The sequence below is a fragment of the Ascaphus truei genome, chromosome 21 (genome assembly GCF_040206685.1).
Source record: "Ascaphus truei isolate aAscTru1 chromosome 21, aAscTru1.hap1, whole genome shotgun sequence".
Classification (NCBI taxonomy): Eukaryota; Metazoa; Chordata; class Amphibia; order Anura; family Ascaphidae; genus Ascaphus; species Ascaphus truei.
The window spans coordinates 15697439-15718135 of NC_134503.1; the positions used below are offsets into that span (position 1 = coordinate 15697439).

The 20697-nt window shown below is 43.8% G+C and overlaps 3 protein-coding genes across 3 annotated transcripts in view; all 3 read left to right on the plus strand.

The window, feature by feature from the left end:
• LOC142472219 (lipocalin-like) overlaps window positions 1-4108 on the plus strand; it is a 28251-nt gene extending 24143 nt beyond the window's left edge. Inside the window, exons 5-7 of the mRNA XM_075579111.1 lie at window positions 1773-1874; window positions 3773-3798; window positions 3994-4108. Of these exons, the coding sequence (XP_075435226.1) occupies window positions 1773-1874; window positions 3773-3795 (125 nt within the window). The 3' untranslated portion in view covers window positions 3796-3798; window positions 3994-4108. The remainder of the gene's footprint in view (window positions 1-1772; window positions 1875-3772; window positions 3799-3993) is intronic.
• C8G (complement C8 gamma chain) overlaps window positions 1-14218 on the plus strand; it is a 251962-nt gene extending 237744 nt beyond the window's left edge. The window contains exon 7 of the mRNA XM_075579106.1: window positions 14181-14218. Within this exon, the coding sequence (XP_075435221.1) occupies window positions 14181-14194 (14 nt within the window). The 3' untranslated portion in view covers window positions 14195-14218. The remainder of the gene's footprint in view (window positions 1-14180) is intronic.
• Window positions 1-20697, plus strand: part of LOC142472217 (lipocalin-like) — a 225673-nt gene that overhangs the window by 79953 nt on the left and 125023 nt on the right. The window lies entirely within an intron of this gene.

Here is a 20697-nt window from a genome sequence, read left to right on the forward strand (position 1 = left end):
ACACACACACACACACACACACACACACACACACACACACACACACACACACACACACACACACTGCCTCTCAGACACGCTCTCTCTCTCAGACACGCTCTCTCTCTCAGACACGCTCTCTCTCTCAGACACACTCTCTCTCTCTGACACACTCTCTCTCTCTGACACACTCTCTCTCTCAGACACATTCTCTCTCTCTCAGACACACTCTCTCTCTCTCAGACACACTCTCTCTCTCTCAGACACACTCTCTCTCTCTGACACACTCTCTCTCTCTGACACACTCTCTCTCTCTGACACACTCTCTCTCTCTGACACACTCTCTCTCTCTGACACACTCTCTCTCTCTGACACACTCTCTCTCTGACACTCTCTCTCTCTGACACACTCTCTCTCTCTGACACACTCTCTCTCTCAGACACATTCTCTCTCTCTCTCAGACACTCTCTCTCTCAGACACACTCTCTCTCTCTCAGACACACTCTCTCTCTCTCAGACACACTCTCTCTCTCAGACACACTCTTTCTCTCTCAGACACACTCTTTCACTCTCTCTCAGACACACTCTCTCTCAGACACTCTCTCTCTCAGACACTCTCTCTCTCTCAGACACTCTCTCTCAGACACTCTCTCTCAGACACACACACAAACACACACACACACACAAACACACACTCAGACACACACTCACAGTCAGACACACACTCACACACACACATACACACACACACTCACACACAGACACATACCCACGGGGGACATCGTAACGGGGGGTGGGTGAATCGGAGCAGGGGTGGAATCGGAACGGGGGGGGGAATCGGAACGGGTGGGGGAAATCGGAACAGGGGGGGGGGAACCGGAACGGGGGGAAAGGGGGAATCGGAACGGGGGGAGAGACCGGAGCAGGGGGAGAGGAATCAGAATGGGGGGGGGGGCAAAATGGAACGGGGGGGGGGGGGAATCAGAGCATGGGGGGGAAATCAGAGCAGGAAGCAAGAGAGGCATGGAGCAGTACTCACCTGACTTGCACCATGCAGGATAGGGCGGGCCTCGCTATGCAAGCTCAGATAGAGCTTGCACGGGCCCCCAAAAAAATTCCTGGCAGCGGGGGGAGGTTTTTTTTTCCTTTAGTCGAGACACTTGCGCTGACTGGCGCATCGTGAGCGCGCTAAATCCTGTCACCCCGTGGTGACTGGGCAATGGGATTTATCGAGGGGCACGGCCGCGCAGGGGGCCCGGCCTGACTCACGGGGCCTGGGATGCCAGTACCCTCTGTTCCCCGCTGTTGGCGGCCCTGCACCCAAGGTATAGAGTAAAAGGGGTAGCAATGGATAGGACCATATTCCACAAAATAGGGTTACTAGAAAAGACCTAGGGAAGCAAAGCGGGAAACGGAGGGATACCTACACTGAGAATACAAAGGAGCAGAGGAGGAACGGTTGGGATTTAACAGCGGCAGATGTGAATATATTGGGAAGCAATGGGGAGCGGATGCTAAAACAAGAATCTGAGCAGGAAGGAAACAATACACCGGGTGGATATGTGGAACGGAATAAAACATTATGGGAGTATGAATAAGAAATATGAGGGGTCATTGAATATCTTAGTGATATAATGGAGGTGTAGGAAAAAACCTGTATGTATCAGGTGAAGGTAGAGGGATAATCGGAGGCATTACTGGCACATTAATAGGACTGCGGGTTGTTGAAGATTCCACAGGTAGGATATGATGGGCAGGAACATTCTTGGAGCAGTTTTGCTTTCTGGTTTCAGGCCGAGGTAAGGAACTGAGGCCAGAACTGCTAACCAAATTCCGTAATTTCTCTCTGGAGCAAGGGCTTGGTGAGGAAAATATTCGCATTATGCCTCAAACTGGTAAGAAAACAACGAGGTATTTGACATGGTACAATGCTTAACACAGGTGGAAATATACATGTATTAGCCATTGTATTTGCTTTGTATCAAGAACAGCAAAGCCACACATTAAGATCAGGAGTGACCAACTCCAGTCCCCAAGGGACACCAACAGGTCAGGTTTTAGGGATATCTCTGCTTCAGCACAGGTGGCTCAAGCCACTGATAAGTAAAAATGTTTTTTTACTGTCCAAGTCCGTAGCTGGTGGTCAATGTGACCTTTCTCAGATTGCAAATCAAAATGCAGAAAGGTAGAAAGGTGTGTGTGTTTGTGTATATATATATATATATATATATATATATATATATCTCTATACCGGGTCCCCGGCTGTATTTTATTTCTGCATATATTTTATTCTGAATACAGTATATATTAAATCAGTAGTCGACAAATCACCAAAAAATCTACTCGCCGAACAAAAAAATCTACTCGCCACCTAGTACCACATGTGTGCTGCTTGGGCCAATAGGAGCTCGCCACGATGTTAAATCCACTCGCCCGAGCGTGCAAATGTATAGGTTTGTCGAACACTGTATATACAGTAATACAGCCTGGGACCCGGTATAGAGCTAAACACAAATGAAATACAGTATGCCAACTAATAAAATGCCTAAAATGTAAAAAGTCTCATGCAGCACGCCATCATCTGACAAACCAATGTCCAACACATCCCAGGTTCAATGGCCAACACAGCGGTGGGGAGAGCGCAAAATATTCTGGGCGGAGGGGGGGTGCATTGCATACAGAAGCCCCCCTCTATCTTCCCCAAAGCATTTAAATGAAATGGCGGGGAAGCATGCGCAAGGCCTCTATAAGTTCCATTACCTTGTCTCCGGCGGCTTCTGGTGACGCATCGCCCTGGGGTCACATCATGCTGTGATGTCAGAAACGCCGGAGAGAAAGTAAGGAGGGGGGGGGGGGGGGCAAGCAGACAGGGGGCACAGAGGAAAAAGTTTGCGTACCCCTGCCCTACCACATACAAAGACTAACCCATAAAAAGCCAAAGGTAATGCCCAACACCTGAAACACACAAGTCTCAAAACAAACACAATGTGATGAATAACTGAATTCAACAGATGCAGAAACACCAACGCACATTTCATGCATAGCGAACCCAACAACAAAACTGGCGAACCCAACACTACGGAAATACAGCATGAATGCCGGGTCACTGTAACATACAACACAATTACATGAAAACAAAACAAACAGCACAAAATCAAATCCACTGCAAGTATACGGTTGCCAGATGGCTTCTCAAAAAATACTGAACACAGTGGCGAAAAGTGCGATGCACTCGTGACACACACGCACACGCAAGACACAGATACACCTCTCCGCTCTCTGTTCCATGCTGTTTCCTCCTCTACTTAGCCCTACCCCCAGGCTCCTGACACCTCCTCCTGATTGACTGCTGCTTTGTAATGCAGCCAATCAGGATGGAGGAAGCTGCCCTGCACCCCAAGCAATAGCCCTGTGCAGGGAAATCCTGCTGCCCCCCAAAGCCATTCAGGTCACTATGTCCAGAGAGGTAATACCGGTATACACATACAGTACATGTCCAGTATAACCTCTATTATTTTACTAGACAGAGTGTCCAAATACAGGGCAGTCCAGTTCAATACAGGACACCTGGCTACCCTACAGCATGTAGCACACCACGGAGAGTTCATGATCTGTCCCAAGATTAGGATACAAGGCCTGATTTCACACCAACTCAATAATTACAGGGTCCTTTCTGTCTCTGTATTACAATGTACAACAGACACAGATTTGATAACCCAAATAATGTAGGTTACAAAGTAATATGTGTGTGTACACCACTTCTTTAAAATATCCATGTATTTCCTTCCCACAGATCAGTGCATGACGGAAGCCTAACAGGTGAGTATTAAAACTGACAGACGACAGAGAAGCCCAATGCTACATCCAACATGACAAAAATATTTAAGAATATTTGACCATGTGTTTTTTTTCTGTATTACTCATTATCGAACACACATTAAAATGTTTTTAATATATTCCAATTCAAATGCACGTTACTAATGTAAACTGCTTTATGGGTTTTTGTCCTTTCAGAATGCAAAGAACAGTACCTAACATTTCCATATTTTAAATGGCTTTATGCTCAATCTGAGGATATGAAAGAGGCCCAGCACGTCTGCGTATTAATAAAATGCTACATTCAAACAAACACTGGTTGTAATTTATTTTATACTAGGTGTTAGTACACGGCGTTCCCAGGGAATTCTAAGGAACCCCTCAAAATACAGACATTTATAAATGGATAATTTAATTTTTAGTTTTTAAAAGCAGCAGTCAAAGCTGCCGTTTTTTTTAACATTTACTTTTTCCCCTTTAATATGTGCATCAGTACAATCCACACAATGATAAGTAACAATGATTAGTAATTAGCTAAGTTGCCGATCGATCTGTTCTCTTGTGATCGATCAGTGAAGATTCGTCTCGGGGGGTTCACTAAATGGCTTTTAGTGCAGCAGAAGAGGACCAAAGATTGCAAAGTTCTGTGGGGAACATCATGTGACCAGGCAGTCACTAGATACAATTGGTGTACTGCTAGAGGCGGCAGGACTCAAAAAGAGGTTTGCCAGAGCCTGTTTCAGAAGAGGAAGGGGATGTGACTTGGTAAATGGTTTCTATAGAAACAAAAAATGCAAACCAGGGGGTGCGCTGCCAGTACAGAGGCTCTGCGCTCTTCCCCACAACATTTAAATTAAATGCCATATGCAAACAATGAGGTGAAAAAATAGGCGCTCCCACACATCAATGTGATGTCAAGAGAGGTAATACCGGTATATATACACATACACACACGTCCAGTATTGTCACGAAAGCTTGTGCAGGGTTATAATATACACAAAATCACTGGGTTGAATCGGATGCGACTAAAATATAATAAAGAACGTTTATTCCTTGAAGAAGGTGAACACACAGAATATACAAATAACACACAGGATATATACAATTACTTAGGGTTTGGGCAATGAAGTAATCGGGATCTTGATTAGCAATTCATTCAGGCATCAGGTAACAAGTAGAATAAATCATGAACAACATTGGGCATAGAGCTTACAATCAGTTATATAGGATTTAAGCCCTATCCCTTAACATTGTGTGTCAGATATTGGTTACCAATTACCTACACCCAATTACCCCTTGCCAGCTCACGTGGGAAGCAAGGTAATACCTGCCCACAGTGGTGGGCCTTATTCTAATCAGGGGCCCATTTTCTTAGGCCCACTCCCAAAAGATTGGCGTCTCCTAGTCTGCCTTTTGGGTCTCTGGACAGGAAAACCTTTGTCTGCAAGTGTGATTTATAACACCTACAGAACTACTCATGTCCTGCTTTTCCCCTCCCTAGCATATACAATCAGGGAGGGGGAGCCTTTGATCAGATCATGTTGTAGACATTGTGTCGCCCCCTGACCATTAACATACTGCAGAGACAGTATCTTTCCCGGGCTTTTATGCCAGACACCAAATACAGTACATTTTCACAATTATATATATAATAAAATAATCCGTTTGTCTCGGCCAAGCAGGCTACAAATTGCCAGATCCTCATGCCGGAGAGGATTCTACACAGTGGCCAATTTTCAGGTCGCTGGGGCCCACTGAACCGGAGTTATAATAAATGACTTTAAATGCACTTTTACAGAAGCTGCATTTCTCTGCCATTGAAGTCAATGGCAGAAACCCAATTTACACAATTAACCTACCTCCGTTCTGTTGCTCAGAGAGGGTCAGGATATGCCATGCAGTCTTGCCGGAGCAGTGACTACATGCTGGCCAAATCCCAGCTCTCTAGTCCGTACAGAACCGGAGTTATGGACAGGTTTTTACAGTTCTACACTTAGCCGTTTACCTTGCGGCTTTTACCTCCATTGGATTAAATAGGGCCAGCGCTGCCATAGGCAATGCATGGGCCGGCACCGCCATTGAATTCAATGGGACCTCCGCTACCATTGGAGTCAATGGGCAACTCACACTTTTTCACAGTTAACCCTACTCCGTTCGGTTGAGGGGAGAGGTCTGGAAATTGCCATGCAGTCATGCCGGAGCAGTAACTACATGCTGGCCTAACCCAGCCCTCTGGTCCCAACGGAACCAGAGTTACGGGTTTTCAGTTTACACTGTTTTACACTTAGGGCCTCATTCAGAGAAGGTTCATAAAAAAAAATCACCGGACTATTTAAATCACCCTTTTTATGAGCGTTGCTATCACGGTATTCAGAAAGCCTTCATTACCTGCTATAGCAAAATTCAGAAAACGGGTGATAAGCCAGTGATCTGATGAACGTCCCTCTGAAAAGGCCTTACCCGGCGAGTTGTATCTGCTGCAGAGAGAGCTGCTCTGAGCGAGCTGTCTCTCCCTGTGCAAATATCGCCCGAAATTTATGTGTATAAATTTTAATTTTGTTAATAGTTTAGATGAGCAGGGGGTCTCCTGAGCTGAAACGCATTGGTTTCAGCCTCAGGGACCCCCTACTTCCCGAGATACCGGCCCCGTTATGGTGTGCCGGTATCTCTTATGCATTTTATTCCCATGGTCACGTGACGCGGACATTTAAATGCATAGGCCCCCCCATAACGGGGCCTGTATCTCGGGAAGTAGGGGGTCCCTGAGGCTATCCGCTATGGTAAGGAAGTTTACTGTAAATGCATTTTTATTGCACAGGATTCATGCCAGGGGTCTCTGGTGCTAATATTAATGGATATCAGCTCCAGAGATTCCCGGCATCAATCCTATGCAGGAAAAATGCATTTTTTTCTAAGTCCCATCTCGCCGCTTCTCTGCAGGTTTCCAACACCTTTAAGCCAACTTTTTCTGGCGTGAGAATTTTGTGATAAAATCACCATTCTAGAGCGGTGATACTGAATTGCACGAGTTTATGAACATGCCGAAAGGTGGTGATAAGTGGCTTATCACCGCTGCCTCAGTGATTTTTTTTATGTCCAGAGGCGGGAAAAGGCGGGAAAAGGAACATAGGGCCATAAACATGTAAATGCAATTAACCCTTTCCTTCCCGACCTGATCCCAGTGTATGTGGTTGGTGCATACACTGTAAAGGTACAAACATCAATATTTGTACCAATATACATGTTTAGCAAATAGAACACAGTTAGCCCTGAGGAAGGGGAATAAAAATACATGAAATCCCTCTAAATTTGGGAATAGGATAACCAATGGACATTCCTTTTGGTTGTGAAGCAGGGGAACATATGTATTATAGGTACATTTCTGGTTAACACCTCACCTCCCAGACGGTGGAAGGGGGTTGCCTAATGGGGGTGACCCCTTTATTACTCGCTTGGCACCCTTCCCCTTCACAAGTATTACCTCTCATTTTATACTGGATAGAGTGTCCAAATACTGGACAGTCCGATTCAATACTGGACACCTGGCAATCCGATGTGTTACCTAGTGCTAACTTGCACGGAATATACCTGCTATAATGACCTATAAACACCTTCTAACATGCACATCAAAAACCTCTAAGGCAATACCTGTACATACTATGGGGTCTGTGTGTCAAAGCACAAATAGAAACGCTAAGTCTTTATTGAAACGGAAATCTCTCAAACTCATGTAAGCCAATCAGAGCTGAATGCTGGTTTGCGACATGCCGGTTTTCAGACATACTGCCCCAATCGTTTTGCTAAATATATTATTTACATTTATTAATATATAGATGGTATAAGTATGTATGGTGGTTCTCCACATAATTATTACTACTAAAGTGGTCTGTAAGAAGAAAAAAGTTTAAGATCCCTGCCCTACTCAACATGATAAGAAGTTAACAATGCAGTCGTCTCTGTTTACATAGATGTCTGTATTATTGGCTACTCATGGTGCATTACCTTTATCAGGGGTGCTGATCCACGCCGAGAAAGAATTAGAAAAGCAGCCCAAACGGCCAGTCCCACTCCTCCAGTTTAAAGAATGTGAGAGACAATCCAGACATGAAAGTTAACTAGCTCCATAATAAGGCCAAAGGTTCTTAGCCTTTGGAGTCTTCGGAACGTTTTCTTTATTCTCCGTTGGCTTTCGCTTTGATTTGGAAACAGGTTCCGCCTTTTGCTTTCTCGTGGTCGGCACGGCAGAAGAAAGCTGGTTCCTGCGTCCATAGAATTGGCCTTGTTCCATGGATGCAGATGGAAGAATGCACAATGTAGTATCTGGACAAGAGCAAGTTCAGATAGAGATCAGCGTGTGGGAGACTATGCAATTTTTGTCACCTTTTATACACTGTGGGCCTCATTCAGAGAGGGTTCATAAAAAAAATCGCCAGGGAATTTAAAATGTCTTTTTTTTGGGTATTGCTATCACGGTATTCCGAAAGGCTCGAATACCAGTGATAGCAGAATGCCCAAAACGGGCGAGTTGCTGCCAGCGATAACATCGAGCCTCTGGAAAGGCCTAAACCGGCGATTCATTTCTGCTGCAGAGAGAGTGGCTCTGAGAGGGCCGCCTCTCCCAGCGGAAATGTCGCCCGAAAATTATTTATTCAAATATACATTTCTTTAATAGTGTAGATGTGCAGGGGGTCTCTGGAGCTGAACCACGTTGGTTTTATGTCCGGGGACCCCCTCTTCCCGAGATACAGGCCTCTTTATGGGGTGCCGGTATCTCCTATGCAAGGAAATGTCCCGGTCACGTGACGTGGGACATTTCAATGCAGAGGGATACCGGCACCCCATAAAGGGGCCTTTATCTCGGGAAGCAGGGGGTCCTGGACACAAAAACAACGTGGTTCAGCTCCGGAGACCCCCTGCACATCTACACTATTAAAGAAATGTATATTAATAAATATTTTTTTAAAATCAATACACGCCCCCCCTCCGCCCAAACCCATACAGTACAGTAATGGGCAAAATAACTATTATCCAGATATAGATAATAGATTATTTGCCCATTATTAAACACTGCATTAGCATACATAAATAAAATAAATAGATACAGTTATACTTACCACAACAGCAGGTCCCTCTGCCCTCCGTTGCCAGAAAGCATAGATACAAAATGAATACATTCTAATGGCCCCTAACCCCTTAATCACCTTAGCGGTTCCTAACCGCTATAGTCATTAAGGGGTTAACCCACCCTTACCCGGGAGGCCTAAGCACCCACCCCAGACTGACTATACCCACCCTATACCCATTGAGTAGTATAGTGGTACATCATATCCATATAATAATAATATGGGCATGATAAGCCTCTATAGCACTCAATGGGCACCCTAATAAAAATACAGTAATACATAAGACACACAATAAGAAAAGCCAACTAAACTACCAAAAAAGACACTTCACTTAATACAAACAGTAGCAAGCTAATACAATCAATATAATCAATAGCAACATCAACATTGAATTAATTAATCCATTAACCAATCTAAACAAATAATTCCGAAAGCAACTCAAAATGAATAGTAACACTAACCAATGTAAACAATGAATTAATCCAACATTAATTAATGTAACCATGAAAAGACAAATAAATACATTAAAACAATCTTTGAAGTATCCATAAAACAGATGAGCTAACATAATATAACATTAAGTACAAGCGAACACCAATCGCAAAACTTTTATTACATTAACCATAAACAAACAATCACAGCCACATCATTAACTGCAATAACAAGCGAGAAATGCCCCACAAATATTGGCATAATAATGTATTAATCTGTACCCTAAAGAGGTACAGATTAATAGATTATCAGTCAATGTGCATCACACAAAAAATAAAAATACACATCCAAAAATAAACCTGTAAAAAGAGACATTTACAAACATTGAATATCTTACTTACCATTAGAAGCGGTGGCCCTCCAACTCCCGGGGTAACAGGAAGCTCACGTACCTTCAAGACCTCCAACAGCATCCGATGACATCCGCCATCAGGATCCGGCTCAGGTACCCCAATCTTCTTTTTTCTTTCTTTACTCACCGTCTTCTATATTCACCTGTAACAATTTCTTGTTCTTCTTTATCTTCTTTCTTCATCTGTCAATCCAAAAAACCCCATGTTAAATCCCAGCCGATACAGTCTCGTCGGCTTCTTGGGCTCAAATGAGGCGTCACAGCCTTAAATAGGGCTTGTGACGTCACATTTAGCCTCAAAATGGTTATCAGCCACCTGATTGGCTGTTAAAACCATATTCCGACTTTAATTTTTTTTTTTTTACATGACGTCACTTAAAGGGAATGATGCCAGCCAATCAGAATGGCTGTGCTTCATTTGCCTTTAAGATGATGTCACGAAGCCGGCGTCACATGGTATTTCTTCAGCCAATCAGATCGTGGGAACCAATTCCACAATCTGATTGGCTGAAATACCATGTGACGCCGGCCATCTTGGATCTCGTGACGTCATCTTAAAGGCAAATGAAGCACAGCCATTCTGATTGGCTGGCATCATTCCCTTTAAGTGACGTCATGTAAAAAAAATAAAAAATTGGAATATGGTATTAACAGCCAATCAGGTGGCTGATGACCATTTTGAGGCTAAATGTGACGTCACAAGCCCTATTTGGGCTAACTCTTTGATAAAGGGCTGCATAGCCTGAAACGCATCAGAGTGTGTTCTGTCTCCCCCCCGTTTATACCATGTCTCAATAAATACTTATTTTTAACCTTTCAACTGCTGGTGCTGCCCCATTTTTCAGCTGTGCTCCTCTGCAAATCCTTGGATTTCAAGCTTCCAAGCCCTATTTAAGGCCGTGACGCCTCATTTGAGCCCAAGAAGCCGACGAGACAGCATCGGCTGGGATTTAACATGGGGTTTTTTGGATTGACAGATGAAGAAAGAAGATAAAGAAGAACAAGAAATGGTTACAGATGAAGATAGAAGACGGCGAGTAAAGAAAGAAAAAGAAGATTGGGGTATTTTGTTTAGATTGGTTAATGGATTAATTAATTCAATGTTGATGTTGCTATTGATTATATTGATTGGATTAGCTGGCTACTGTTTGTATTTAGTGAAGTGTCTTTTTTGGTAGTTTAGTTGGCTTTTCTTATGTGTGTCTTATGTATTACTGTATTTTTATTAGGGTGCCCATTGAGTGCTATAGAGGCTTATCATGTCATTATTATTATTATATGGGTATGATGTACCACTATACTACTCAATGGGTATAGGGTGGGTATAGTCAGTCTGGTGTGGGTGCTTAGGTCTGACGGGTGGGTGAAGGGGGTATTAGCCCTAAGGATGGGTGTTTAGACCTTGTGGGTGGGTAGCGGTTGGGTTAACCCCTTAAGTACCTTAGCGGTATTAACCGCTACGGTAATGAAGGGGTTAACTCCCCCCGCAATGCCTAAACAGCCAGTAAGGGCCAAATTCCCCCTTCACCCACCCCCGATAACCACAGTATTGTATTGTAGTGTATGTTTATACAGTATGCCTGGCTCGGGTGTTTAACCCCTTCATTGACTTAGCGGTTAGCCGCTAAGATAATGAAGTTGCTGTACATGCATGTTTCCTGCCTCGGATGCATGCCGGGGGGGTCCGGAGCTGCTATAAATGGCTATCAGCTCTGGAGACCCCCGGCATCAATCCGAGGCAGGAAAGGGGCCTGATTTTTTCAAAGTCCCGACATATCGCAGCTCATCGACCCATCTCACCACCAATTGACCAACAATTTTGTGGTGAATTGAATTTGGGGAGAAAATCGTTTTTTAGGGCTGCGATGGGCTGCGATGGGCTGCGATATGCCACGACAGCCGACTCGCGGGTCTCTGAATAGCGCGAGTTTATCAACCATCCGAAAATGGTCGATAAGGGCCTGATCGCTGCTCAGTCAGCGAATTTCGGATGGAGATAAAATTTTGCGTCGTTACAGGCCGTTATCGAGCACTTATCGAGGCTATCTGAATACGTGTAGCCAGTTTGGTCGATAAGTGCTCGATAAGGGCCTTATCGAGGCTTTCTGAATGAGGCCCTTTGTCCCTATTTGAATTTTTTTGCGGGCATGGACACGAGGTGCAGGAGTTAAAAGTGGGCATACTGTATACTAAACCTGTCGAGCGAGGCCAAGGCCCATTACATTACAGTATAAGTACATCACTACTTTTGTTGATTCAATGCACATTGAATATACATCGAATACACATCGAATATACATTTCTCTGTGCCTGATTTTTTTTCTAAAAGCAGCGATGCCGAAGAAAAGGATTTCAAAGGATCTCGGCATGAGAATACAGGAGATGTACAAGAAAGGACAAGGAATTTTACAGATCCAACGCTAGTTAGTTACTTCGGGCCTTGGTTTAGCAAAAAGCCCTGTCAGTTGAGAAAGTGATATAGGGGGTCTCAAGTAAACAGCACTAGGATCTAAGCAGCCATTTTGTTCACATCTAAGCAGCCATTTTGTTCACAGCCATTTTGATGTGTTCTTGTCCCTGTCTGTCATCCATATTGATGTGTTCTGTCTGTGTGTGTCATCCATTTTGATGTTTGTCTGCATGAAAGCACAGCTTGGGTTTCAAAGAATGTTTCACTCTCAGCAAATTGTTGATACCAGCCCTGGCCAGCCCAGCTGCAGAAGAAAGGAGGGTGCGTACAGCCTTGAGAAGTGGGATCAGAGTTAGAATCGACTTCTCAACATTCAAGTGTCTGGTGGAATCATAGATAGAAATCATTTCTCACATTCACCCCCTTACAGAATACACAAACACCCAGATGCGTAATATAGGGGAAAGGTTACTGAGCTTGTATAATGATAAAAGCTTACATTCTCAGTTTAATTTGTTTTTTATTATACATTTCAATTATTTTCTATGACGTACAAACCACACCACAAAAGGGGCTTAAGTTTTAGTATTAGGGTATAAATGTATCGTATGCCATATACCTGCCAGAGAGCTTTGTTTATAAGCTGTCTCCTGTGTGCACCTGTATGCCAATTAACTCACTCGTTATTCTGTTAATATTGAATCCTAACTTGTATTTTGTTATTCACGCTTGGCGCATTCCGAATAGGGACCCAATATCTCAGAAGCGGGCACCTGGATGGACCAATCCTCTCACTCAAACCTCAGCTCATATAATTCAAGGTAAGGGCACCTTTTTGAGAAAAAAAAGCATAAGGTTAATTGTTTGAGTCATCTGTAGAGAGCTCAGTCTTGAAGGGCGACTCATCTGAGTGACGGGTTACCTACAGTACAGTTTCAAGTGAGTTTATTGATTTAATTTCGTTTTCTGTGTCCATTTTTAAAGTATAAGAGTTTAAGGTTTTATTGGGACTAAGGTAAGAGTCCCAATAAAAGTGTTGGTGTTTTTTTTAAACCCCATAAAGTCGAGTTTTTTTACATTATACTGGTCTGCACTATGGTTTATATTTCTTTTACATACACTTTGCTGCGGAGCTGAGAGCTGGAGACCCTATCACCTGGTGGGAATATCTGTACAGCAGAGACCATTGAGTGTCAAAACCGCTTGATTTTGACTTACATCTTGTAAGTAGACATCACATATGAGCCAAGAAAGAACGCAGAATATATATCACTTGAATTTTATTGTCTGCACTTAGATTGTTTTTCTTGTTTCATGTTCTTTTCCCTTCATGCTCCCCCTGGATTACAACTGGAGAGTGACGATTTGTGGGACTAGCGAAACCAGTCCCCACCAGCTGGGTTTGATCAGGGGGTTTGAACCTTTCAATAATATTATGACGTTATTTGAACACAATATCACTGTTTAACAATTAATTGATTTGGTAAAAATTCACTGTATATTATTAGTGTACACTAATAGAGTTAGCGCCGTTTTCTTTCACCTTCACGTGGCATCAAATGATGCCCCAGGACCACGTGACGTCTCATTGCCACGTGACCCTGCGGTGTCATTTGACGCCGAAGACAAGGTAAGTAGGGGGGCGCGAGCAGAGGGGGAGAGCAGGCAGGGGAACGTTTGCGCACCCCTGACAGACTACGTTTTTCAGGGCAAAGATTTCCATCTCCCTAGGTTCTCTTTCATTGTGAACTCTCTTCTCTCTAATCTATGTACAGTACTGCGTCACCCAAGTATTAAATATGAGAGAAAGAGAAGCTTTGTCTTCTCAGTACAAGTGTGTGCATAATGTTTCAATAAGTATTAACAAACAGCCTAAATGGACACAATGTGTGAGCACACAGAGACAGTATGGACAGGCCACAGAACATTCCGATCTGACACAATGTTACATTTGGGCGCTGTGACGCACATTCAGATTTTCTTTCCAACGATCGCTTTTGTTTTTCAGAAGTCCCCAGGTGAGATCACACCGGCCTGGATGTAAATGGAAAGGCTCAGGAGGACAGTTACGTTTTAATAACAAAATAAATAATATTTCTTTTTGTGGTGAATATACTGTAAGCCAATTGTATCATTTATTTGAGTAGTTTGTATCAAACCGACAATATTAGTGCTGTGCGGGGACAGTGAGAAAACAAAAAACCTCCCTTGAGAGTTTGCATCAAATGCAACTTTCTTGTCAAACTTCTGCAGATACAGTACCCAGCATGTCTTCAACTGGTACCTGCTTCAAGCTCCCCATAGTCATGTCATACCGCTGTTCAGAGAATGTATGGACAGGCCACAGAACATTCCGACCTGACACTGTTACATTTGGGGGCTGTGACGCACATTCAGATTTTCTTTCCAAAGATTGTTGGAAACCTCCGCCTACCTGGATGATGTGGTAATTCATAGTGAAGATTGGCAATCCCACCTTCCAAAGGTCCAAGCTGTGCTTGACGCAGTTCGGTCTGCTGGACTAACTACTAACCCCGCTAAATGCACTATTGGTCTGGAGGAGGCCAAGTATCTGGGGTATTCTATTGGCAGAGGTTTACTCAAACCCCAAACACTCAAAGTAGAGGAGATACAAATTTGGCCAAGGCCAGTTACAAAAAAACAAGTAAGGACCTTTTTGGGATTCATTTTTTACTATAGAAGGTTTATTCCCAATTTTGCAACTAAGGCAACCCCACTAACCAACCTCACAAAAGCAAGAGGGCCGCTAATGGTAAAGTGGTCCCCCGAAACCGAACAGGCCTTTAGAAGCCTGAAAGAAGCTCTCTGTGCCCAACCAGTGTTGGTCACACCTGACTTCTCTAAAGAGTTTTTAGTCCAAACCGACGCATCTGAGGTTGGGCTGGGGGCTGTACTCTCCCAGGAGTCTCAAGGTGAGGAGCACCCCATCCTTTATTTAAGTAGGAAACGAAATCCCCAGGAGAAAAATTACTCCATAGTCGAGAGAATGTCTTGCAATAAAGTGGGCTGTAGAGACGCTCAAATACTATCTGTTGGGGAGAAAATTCCGGTTGGTCACAGATCATGCACCCCTCACCTGGATGTGTCAAAACAGAGAGAAGAATGCTAGAGTGACCAGGTGGTTCCTAAGCCTACAACCCTTTAAATTTTCTGTGGAACACAGGTCAGGACACAAACATGGCAATGCTGACGGGTTGTCAAGGATGCACTCCCTAATATCCATGGTCGCTCATCCCTCGAGGTCTAAGCTGGGGGGGAGGATATGTGACAGAAACCAGGGGATGGTAATAAATTCCCTATATAGGGCTCCCAGGATACTGAACAGTTTCTATCCTGTTTAGGCTGGAAGCGCAGCCTCATAATACACTGGCGACACACTTTATTCGAGCTCGGCTAGTCCCACGAATTCGGGTATACCCGGGTGTATTGAGGTTTGTGACTGTTTTCTGCCCGAGTGCATTGGGTTATTTTCCAGGCAGGGATTGAAGCATTTTATTCCCGCTGGCTGCAATACTGCACAGTATATATATATATATATATACTGCATTACAATTCATGAATTTATGCCATCTGGTAGACACGCGATGCATTGCAGCCTATTAAATCCTAATCATTATCATTTAACAGATCAGCCGCCCGTCAGCCAGGCATGAACCCAGGCTGGGAAGGCAAACGCAACGGGGCTTGTCAGAGGTGAGGAGCGGCGCATTCCAGGTATCTGCCAGGTACATACTGGGTATTTGCTCGAATAAAGTGTGTCGGTGCAGTACATGCACTCCATCCCACAGTTTGGCAAGTGCTGGAACTGAGGGAGGAGGGATCCAGACCAGAGTTTGTCTGCTGCCTGATTTCTGTCACCTGTCATGCTAATTAGAAATCAGGTATTTAAGACTGATTTCCTGGTTCCTCTTCCCTCTCCCCAAGAGCCTGGAGGCAGGAAGGCTGCTGGAAGCAGAGAGGGGAAAAGCCTCTCCCCAAACAGGTTAAATCATTCTGCTCTTTTTTGTCTAAGACTGCAAAGTTCCTTATTTTGTTGTTGGAAGTGGAAAAGCCACTTCAACCCTGAGTCAGGGAAAACCTAAGTTAAGTTATTGCTCAGGTGAGCAGGTTTTTGTTTTGCTTGTGTTTCTGTTGTATGCACTGTGGCAGTCTCAGTGCCTGGGACTGAATAAACCAGGCATAGCCTGTTTAAAGGAACAGCACGTGACGCCTCGTCATTTAACCTACCCTAAAAGACCGTGTTCTAACAGTCCCGGACAGACGGCGGAGCCCCGGAGTAAGCCGTTTGTCACACTATTTACAATTCATATCCTTCGCTGGTCTCTCTTCACAGAATCTAACAGTTGTAAGCCTTCTGCTCTCCTATTTATCACCTCTCCCTCACCCCCTGTCTCTGGGCATAAAAGGGGTGGCGCTAAACCTCTACCTGGTCATTGGTAAACACCTTACCTGTAGAGGCAGGTTTTTAGGATCTAACTCTTTAGCCCATATAGCAACCTCAATATGGGGGAGAGTTTACACCTGTCAAACATTTTTCTTTTAAAGTTATAATGAAAGTTAATTCTGGAACCATTTGTAAACATTTTATTTTAAGGTTTAGGGAGGGTTTTTCTGCTTTTATAGGAGTTTTAACTCTTCCATTATTCGAAAATGTTCAGACTTTCAACATATGAAACATATCAGTCATTTGGTCCTAAATGGAGCTAGATCTCATCAAATCAAGCACTGATCTCAGTTTTAAGGGTACATTGGTCAACATCGTAGGCGCATTTCTTGCTTTTGAATGGTATATGCTTCATGTCATGTTAGACACTGCCTATGCTGTCCCTAGCATGATGAGCTTACAAAAATACCACAATGCATTGCAGTGGAGTTTAGCAAATCTAATGCAAGAATAAAACCTGATGAGGTTTTGGATTGTCATTGCTATGACGACCAATTCCACGACTTCAAGCGATGCTCTGTCCTGTTCAGTTCAGTTCTCAGTCCTGCATGGTGCACGACCTGACCCTTGTTGCAGGAAAAAGATGAATAGGGGAAGAAAGCAGAGGGCCCTCTATCGATATCATTCTTTACTCGGTCTAGACATCCTCATGGACAATTCAGTGGAAAGGAGCAAGAAGTGGTCATTCTGGAGACTATTCCTCCCAAGTATGCGTTGAAATGAAAAGTAAGAGATGTGACTGAGGGGGGTGGTTCTAGGGACAATATAATTCATACAGGGACATAACCCATTATGGGCCCCTTTCACTATGTGGTGTGAAACCATAAGGCACCTTTTAAATTATTAATTTAAAGCTGCAAGATGTTTTACAGAATAACACCTATTGGCAAATCTGGGCTAAAGTCCCAACAGTGATATGTTTGTATTCCTTGTGCCTTTCCTTCCTCTGAGGAACCAAATCATAAAAGCAAACTCGTCTCCCCCCAAATGGCGAAGTCCATGTGTGTGCTAAACCTGGGAGCTATTGAGACCTAGAGGTGACAATCGTGTTGCCCTTTTTGTTTGCTTTGTTCCCCACTACTGAAGTGCTGAATCCTAGAGGTTGCAGACCCCATATCATTTTCTCATGCAGTCAGGTCCTGAGGGCGACAGGCTCTTTAGCCATGGCTTAGACAGGAGGTCCTACAGATAACAGACTTTGTAGGGTTGCGAGTTCCCCTAAACCAACATGCAAAAAAGATACCTCTCTCTGAATTCCTTCTCTCAAACACAAAAGGTGACGTTGCGCTCTGCTTCCAGCCCAAACAGTTTACCAACTGCTAAACTGCTGCGGCGCATCTGAGTCTAACACATCGCCGGTTTTTCCCTGGCTTTTTCCTGGAATGCGACGCACTTCACCCGGAGCATGCCGCATTCATTTTGCGTTCTCAGCCATGGGTCATGCACGGTTGACGCGCGGTTGATGCGTTTATTGAGAATGGTTCGGATTTAATAGGTTGCAATTCTTCGCGTGTCCGACAGATGGCAGATATTCATGAATTTTAATGCTCATGCGCTTCAGTAATGTGTCGACTTGCAGGTGTTGCGTTTAAAAAAGATACCACAGTGTGCTATTGTAACTTGGCCTTGAGACTGAAGGAAGAGGTTGCAAAAATTTATCAATTTAGGCATTTCATATTAAAGAAAGACAAAGACCAGTGTCGGTTACAGTATTCTCCAGAGACCTGCCACCCGCCATGAGTGTTCAAGTGCAGCCCGTTTTCAAAAAACCCGACAGAAGTTACGCGTATTTGATATGGGCCGCGATTAATGCAACAGAAGATAAGATGGCAACAGTTGTTCAAATTTATCAGTATTTTATCGAAAACTATGACTTTTACAAATTTTCGCCAGCTCCTCATACGTGGAAGCGTGCAATAAGGAAAAGGTTATGTAGCGACCCCTGTTTTTATCGTATTGAGCCACAATTTGTTGGAGGGTATTGGTCTGTATCACCGGCTTTTTCCTGTATCTATGATCATCCAGACGGCAAAAGGCGAAGGGTCGTGTTAAAACCAACTAAGAAACGACAGTCGCTGCCAAGCAATGCACCGGCACCGTCTTCCGATAACGGTCCCACCGTCAGTGACAACCCTGAGCCTGAGTCGGATTTCGCGTGCAGTATCGATCAAGCTTGCATGTACCTAAGCAATTTCCAGCCTCATCAGCTGACTACAGGTGGACTAGTCCCGCTGCAAACTATCGACGTGGATGATCAGGAACACTGGACAGGCAGTGGACCGGCGCCGGTGCCGGCGCCAGCTGAATGGGAAATTCTATGGTGAGTATTGTTAGTATTGTTGCCGTATTATTTTCTGTGTTTTTTTTTATTTTGACAATACAGTAACAATATCGGTGCGATTCGAAAGTCAAGCGATTCTCCTGTAAGCAATATCATTGGCTGAGCGGCTTCTACAGTACTGTACTGCAGATACTGAACAATTGGTGGAACGCTAGGCGCATACGCATTGGAAACTTCTTGAAACGCATATGCGTGTCATTACATCGACGGTAGGCGCATGCGCATGTGAACAGGAGACGCCCCCCGAGAAAATTATTGGTGGGACTGGCTGGGAACGTCTTTAGGGGACTGACCATTACAGTAAAACTTTTCTTTTTGTTTTTCCTCAGAAAATAAAACGGCTAATGGAGGGATTTCGATGGATAATATCGCTGCACATTGCTGAATCGGATTTAAAAAGCCACGTACCGGAGTCTACAGTTTAGTGGCCGTTGTTATTGATTAGGATAGAATACTGGACCTGAAACAGTATGCTGATGTTTTCCGGCCGTACAGTATACAATACTTTTTTATATACAGTATACTGTGTAATAAACCCGGAAAAATAAGAACTATGCATTTATTCTACATGTATTACAGTGACAGTACATACAGTACAGTATGTGTCTTCTATTTTTTTTGATACTCATACTGAGCATGCCTACAGTATACAGTGCAGTACAGTATGCCTCGACATTCTAGAAACACTGTATTTTGTTACAGCAGCAAAGCAGCCAATGGAACAATGTAAAACAAATAAACATGTTCTTTTATTGGTGGAGTAAATACAAAAACATTTTTTTTACAAATACTGTACAATGTAGAAACATTTTAAGTGCACAGCAATTCAAAACATCAACAGGTGTATGGTTTACTGATACAGTAGTGAAAACATTTATTTATGTATAGAAAGTAAAAACATTTACAGTCAGTCAGTATGGTTTACAGTCACATGCTTTAAAAACAAATTCTTTATTCATAAAATATACAAAACCCAACATCTCCTTTATTAAAGTCAAAAAATATACAGTGGGATGGTCTGCAAAACAGTCTGCACCAGTACAGTCCTCGAGGACAGCAGACAGGCCCGGTTTTCAGGACAACCTTGAAAACCGTGCCTGTTTGCGGCCCTCAGGGACTGGAATTGTGCGTGTGTACAGCAAGTTAAAACAGTAAGTTAAATACAGTACAGCAGGTCAAAACATCTCCTTTATTTAAGTACAGCAGGTCAAAACATGTACAGTACAGCACAGTTCAGCACAACAGTAAGGTCTTACAGTTCCCGTGATTAAACCAGAAAGTCCTCCACATTGTCCGTCCATGGCCGATTCCTTGCATGGCGCAAAACACCATTAATGCAGTCTCGAACGCCTTTCATTACAGGATCTGTAATTGGATAAAAGCGCCGCAATTCCTCCAGAATGTTCTTTCTTAAATTGGAAGGAAGCGCCTTTTTTACGCGATTTCCGTCGTAGTTCACTCTGAAGGCCCACTCGCCGTACAACGAGTAGGGAACATGGTGCTTAAAAAGTAACAACGCATACTTGTGGGGTGCACCAGCACTCTTCACCCTATACTTCTCCCTGAGCGCCAGTGGCAGATCGCACAGGGTGATGTCGGGCACCGTATCGATGCGAGCGGGTGTAGGTCTTTTGGGAGCGGGTGTACTTGAGGCGACGGGCGATGGTAGGTTGTCTGGGAGGAAGCTTTCCTCTGGTCTTGGTCGCCGTGTTGTCTCCT